The sequence below is a fragment of the Papaver somniferum genome, chromosome 2 (genome assembly GCF_003573695.1).
Source record: "Papaver somniferum cultivar HN1 chromosome 2, ASM357369v1, whole genome shotgun sequence".
Classification (NCBI taxonomy): Eukaryota; Viridiplantae; Streptophyta; class Magnoliopsida; order Ranunculales; family Papaveraceae; genus Papaver; species Papaver somniferum.
The window spans coordinates 85835840-85841665 of record NC_039359.1 but is presented as its reverse complement, the minus strand read 5'-3'; the positions used below and the strand labels follow the sequence as shown (position 1 = coordinate 85841665).

At 35.7% G+C, this 5826-nt stretch overlaps 1 protein-coding gene across 1 annotated transcript; it reads left to right on the top strand.

The window, feature by feature from the left end:
• Nucleotides 1–2181: 2181 nt before the first annotated feature.
• Nucleotides 2182–3594, top strand: LOC113353662 (protein AE7-like). Its single transcript, XM_026597193.1, has 6 exons — nucleotides 2182–2362; nucleotides 2549–2719; nucleotides 2833–2938; nucleotides 3042–3141; nucleotides 3266–3311; nucleotides 3396–3594. The coding sequence occupies exons 2-6, from the start codon at nucleotides 2599–2601 to the stop codon at nucleotides 3524–3526; spliced, it is 504 nt and encodes a 167-aa protein (XP_026452978.1). The 5' UTR covers nucleotides 2182–2362; nucleotides 2549–2598; the 3' UTR covers nucleotides 3527–3594.
• Nucleotides 3595–5826: the final 2232 nt, after the last annotated feature.

Genomic DNA, 5826 nt, shown 5'->3' with positions numbered 1-5826 from the left:
TACCCACCTAGACTAAGGGTATAAAGGGTGTCTAAACTATGTGAAAGTACTAAGTTACCCTCACTATTAAAATTTAATTATAAGCATTTTCCTTATAAATTTGAAACCTATTCAAATCCTTTCAAAACTAAAACCTATTCTAATCATTTCCCTCACAAACTAAAATTAAAACCTAACTTCATCAATCAATCCTAACTACATCGATCGATTTAAAGAAAATTTCAGCATCCCTTTATAAACAAAAAAAATCATAATAAAAAATGATGATTGCAACCCATTACTCTTAATTATACTTGTGATTGGTTTATCCATTCAAAATTGAAAATTACAAATAATATTTGGATTCTGCGTTGAACCATAATCGGTCAACGTTCATGTTCATATCGAACGATTTTTATGATAATCGGTCGATATTCATGAACATGTCAACGATTGTCTTGAATGTGTTTTCTGGTCGAAGAAAATTTAACCAGAATCGGCTAAAGTTAATGCCCACATAAACCGATTCTGGTATGGAAGAGATACCCAGTTTTCAGTATGTTTTTTTAATAGAATCGCCTTTGAAGGAATGTATAATTTTTGACTTGGAATCGGTTTTTTATGAGCACTTGTATGAACCGATTCTTTCAATGCAGTGTCGGGAATCGGTCTATGTGTGTACCATGACTTCCCTTTCTAACATCGATTTATGTCCTAAATAATAAGAAACGATTCTGAGTAACCCATTTTTTTCCAGTTAATACTCGATCATAGAAAGAGTTTAAAATCATATTCATTCTAAATACGAGTGATGTACACTTGAACTTTGAAATGAAAACAATTTTATACTCGAATTGAAAATGAGTATGATTTTATACCCAATTTTAAAATGCGTATAATTTTATACTCGGACTGAAAATGAGTATGACTTCTCAGAATATGATTTCAAACTCGATCGAGCGTGAAATCATACTCATTCTTAACTCGAGTATGGATTTAAACTATGTTTAATGTTTTTCAACATCAGCAGATAATCGGTCGATGTGAAGGTTCATATCGACCGATTCTGGGTAAATGAAATATTTTGTTTTTTTGAAGCTATAATCGGTCTATGTTGTAATTGGTATCGACCGACTCTAGGTTTTCTTCGTGAATTAATAACATCAACCCAGAATAGGTCTGTGAGGGCATGAACATCCACCGAACCTAGATTGATGTTTTCCAAAAAAAAAATAATCAAATGTTGAATTAAGATTTGTTGATTTCTAGGTTAACAAGATTAAACATCAATTAATTACTCGAATTAACACTAACTAATCAGGAAAAATTAGCATTAAGTAAATATTTGGATAAGGAGTTTTCCATTTAACTTCAAAATATCTTTTTTTTTATCTTCTAGTGATAGGCGTCAGACAAAAGTTATAGGTCTCAAACTAGGGAGAGAATAAAACTCATACGACTAAGGGCGACTCCTATGGTATGAATGTTAAAACATCCACATCTCAAAGAGAATCCATTTAAACAGGGATGATTAGAATTTTATGGAGATTTATTCCACAACGGAGATCTAGATAAATATTCACTAATTGGGACCCAATTATTCTTTTTCTTATTTTTATTATATTAAAATATTAAAAAATCTCAGCCCCCATGGAAGGTAGAGTTAGTTTGCCCCCCTTGTGACACCATCTCATCCCCTATCAGCTTCGGCTCCCTTGGTTAGGTTATCCATGAGGCTCGCTGGTAGGCTAGCACAACAACATGTTCAATTAATGTAGTAGTATGTTGTTGGAGCTTAGCTTGTTAGACTTCCAACTAGTTAATGTAATACCCTTTATCCAATAATAAAATATGATGACAATAATTTTAAAATATTTATTATATTAAAATATTAAAAAAGATGATATCCGGTTCACTAATGATCGGATGAGAAAAAAGAAAAAAAAAAAATATGCAGGATAAGTGTTCGGACTCTCCATAGCTACCTCCACATATTTGAGGGCCTTTTTAGACTTTACAAACATTTACAAACATATGGATGTTAAAATCATCCATACTAGCACTTTTTGATCCATAAAATATGGATCACCACAAAGACATGGATGATTTTTGTTTAATAGGAGTAAATAAAATTTGAGAAAGCATGTGGTGTTATACTCTCTCGTTGGACCGTGATGGATAATTAGCAACGGGCCCATTACCAAAAGGCGTATGACGGGGACTAGGTTTTTACTGCCTAGACTTTCACTACCATGGTGATTGGTGAGTTCTTCATTTGAGTAGGGAGGTTTTTCCGCCGGTTTTCTTTTGGAGACAAGGTGCCGCCGTGGAGGTGATTCTAGTCGGCGAAAACGTGAGAAAGTGGAAACTCGGGGTGAAAACGGTTTAATTCCTTTCTTTTGTAATGTATTTGTGGGTTTTACAAACCCAGTGTTGCTAGAACTTTTAGCTCAAACGACTAGTAGTTTTTCTTCATATAGTTTTGACATCTGATCGTATGTGTGACTTTCTTGATTACTTATGCTTTTCAATTGATATGCCATGCTTAGGTTAAATTTTTGTTTTACAGGTACATAAACAGTCGTAGAGACCCTTTGAGTTGCACATTTCACTTTGGAAATGGTTCAGGGATTGATTAATGCAAACCCTGCTGTTTATGAAAGAAAAAGGCGCTGCCCGGTAGTGCCTGCCGATGTTGATGAATATACGACGGCCCCTATCGATCAACTAGAAGTTTTTAATATCCTTTTGTTTCTACAGATTAGCATGATGAAATGTTGTTCTCCATTTTTCTCTTATATAATTTTCTTGTGTGCTATGCAGCAGTTATGTTTGTTACCTTAACAGTCTTACATCATATCAGAGATATAAGAGATACAGAGTTTCCTAGTTCCTTGGAAGAACTGAAAGTTGTAACGCAGGATGCTGTTGAAGTAAATGATAAGAATAGCCATGTCAGGTGAATGCACGATTTTTCTTCTTTTATTCTAGAGCTTTTTGGAGACATTGCTTGTTTTAGTTTTAGTATCACTTCTTTTCTTATTATGTCATTTTGGATGCAGGGTCACATTTACTCCTACAAACATAAACTGCGAAATGGCTAAAACTATTGGGCTTTGCTTACATATAAAACTTATTCGCAGTTTGCCTTCTCGTTACAAGGTGGGACACAAAACCTTTATAGTTGTCATCTTTCATTTACTTTGCAATGTTACCAATATCTTGCATAGTTAGTTTGAAACCCGACCACCTGTACTGATCCCCTAGTTCTCTTCAAATACTTTAGGTGGATAATAGGGTGGCACCAGGAACTCATGCACACGAAGCTGCAGGTATTCATTGCTTACACTGTTCACGGTTGTCGTGTAGCATCTGATGTCGTTATTCAGAGTCACTTTGTTCCTGATTAATTGCAGTAAATGAACGAGTGAATGATAAAGAACGGGTGGCAGGAGCATTAGAACTACCTGGCCTTATAAAGATGGTTGATCATTGTTTGGCTCCTACTTATGAACGAATCGGGAAAGAAAACGTCTATGATTTATGAAAACGTGTATGCTCTATGAATCTTGTCAGAATGATTTACCTTTTGTCTGCACAGGTTCTGTAGTCGGATAATTGGACAGTTCTTAATGCTAGTTTATGTTGGAGTCTTGCAACAATAGAAGAAATGTCAGATGTATCAAACAATAAATATAAAGAACCGTATCAAACAACTCTACCACGAACAAATTGATGAGGTAATCCTGAACTAATCAACATGGCATTCATCATATCTTTAAGGGTACGGTTCTTACGTTCAGCTACACCATTGGATTGAGGTGAATAAGGGGTTGTAGTTTCATGTATTATGCCATGTTATTCACAGAAATCTCCAATAGGAATTAGATACTCACCACCACGGTCAGACCTAAAAGTTCTAATGGTAGCATTCAATTGGTTTTCAACTTCACGTTTATATATCTTAAAGGCTTCTAAGGCATCGTTCTTCCCTCTAAGCAAATAAACCTGACAGTACCTCGTACAATCATCTATAAAAGTGACAAACCATTTCTTACCACCTCTAGTTTGAACTGACTTCATGTCAACTACGTCTGAATGAATCAATTCTAAGGGTTTAGTGTTTCTCTGGACATTCTTCCTGAATGATTTCTTAGCATGCTTAGATTCTACGCAAATATCACACTTATGACTTTTATCTAAAGTGAAGATGGGTATGCAGCCTACGCTAGCCAGTTTATGCATTGATTTGTAATTTACATGACCAAGTCTACCATGCCAAACATTCGATGACACACACATGTAAGCAGAAGAATCATTCAATTTCACTTCAGGACAGGTTACATTAAGTTTGTAAAGACCCCTAGTCTTATAACCCTTACCCACATAATCATTGCCCTTAGTTACTATAAGTTTTCCAGACTCAATTGAAACTTTAAAACCCTTATCATCTAAAACAGAACAAGAAACAAGATTTTTGCAGATGTGTGGAACATGAAGAACTCCATTCAATGTGAGAGTCTTGCCAGATGTGAGCTTTAGACCGACATTTCCTTTTCCTGCAACCTCTGATGCAGATGAGTTACCCATATAGAGTTTCTCGCCTTCCCCTACCCTCTGGTAGGAGGTGAACAAGTCCCTGTTCCCACAAACATGCATGGTAGCTCCAGAGTCTACCCACCAGTCCATCACATTGGTCACCAAATTAACTTCAGACACTACAGCAGAAAACCCATCCTTGTTCTTTTCAACCAAGTTAGCATTATCCTTCTTGTCCTTACGATGTCTACAGTGAACTGCCATATGGCCAGTAACTCCACACGCATAACAAGCACCCTTAATTTTAGTAATGCTAGACTCCATGATAGTATTCAACCATATGTCATAAATTTCAGAACTCACAACCATAAACCTATGAGCACTAGAATGCTCAGGATACCCTATAAAAACACAATCAACGGTTTTGGGTCCTATCTTATTTGTCTTAGGAGGAGGGATGGCCACTTTTGCCAGGCACCCCCACACTTTGAAGTAATCATAAGATGGTTGTTTACCTTTCCATAACTCATATGAAGTTTTATTTGATCCTTTAATGGGTACTCTGTTCAGGATGTAATTGGCTGAGAGGATAGCCTCCCCCCCACAAATTCGAAGGTATAGACTTCTTTGATACATATTCACCAGTAAGTAGAATTAGCTCCATTAGGATGTTAATTGCTATATCTTATGTCCATAACCTACAGATACATCAAATGAATGTAAAGACAGCGTTTTTGAATGGTGAATTGGATGAAGAAATTTATATGGAACAACCCGAAGGCTTTGTAGTTAAAGGTTGTGAGAAGAAGGTTTGTAAACTGAAGAAATCTTTGTATGGATTGAAACAAGCACCTAAACAGTGGCATGAGAAGTTTGATCATGTGATGATTTCTAGTGGTTTTAGAATTAATGAATCTGATAAGTGTGTTTATACTAAACTTGTCAAGGATGCCTGTGTGGTTGTATGCTTGTATGTTGATGATATGCTTATACTAGGTACAAACATGGATGTTATTAATACCACTAAGAAAATGTTGAATGAGAACTTTGACATGAAAGACTTAGGCCCCGCTGATGTCATATTAGGGATGAAGATTAGGAAAACTTCTAATGGCTATAGTCTGAGTCAGTATTATTATGTTGAATCCATACTTAACAAATATAATCAGTTTGACTGTAAACCTTTTTGCACTCCATATGATTCTTCTTGCAAACTCATGAAGAATAAGGGTGTAGGTGTTAACCAACTTGAATACTCGAGAGTCATAGGAAGTCTGATGTATTTGATGAATTTTACGAGACCATACA

Excerpts from the sequence above, each read along its gene's own strand:
- LOC113353662 (XM_026597193.1), top strand. The coding sequence starts at position 2,599 with ATGGTTCAGGGATTGATTAATGCAAACCCTGCTGTTTATGAAAGAAAA. Across the intron at positions 2,720-2,832 it reads CGATCAACTAGAAGTTTTTA|ATCATATCAGAGATATAAGA; the intron begins ATATCCTTTTGT and ends TAACAGTCTTAC. Across the intron at positions 3,142-3,265 it reads GTTTGCCTTCTCGTTACAAG|GTGGATAATAGGGTGGCACC; the intron begins GTGGGACACAAA and ends CAAATACTTTAG.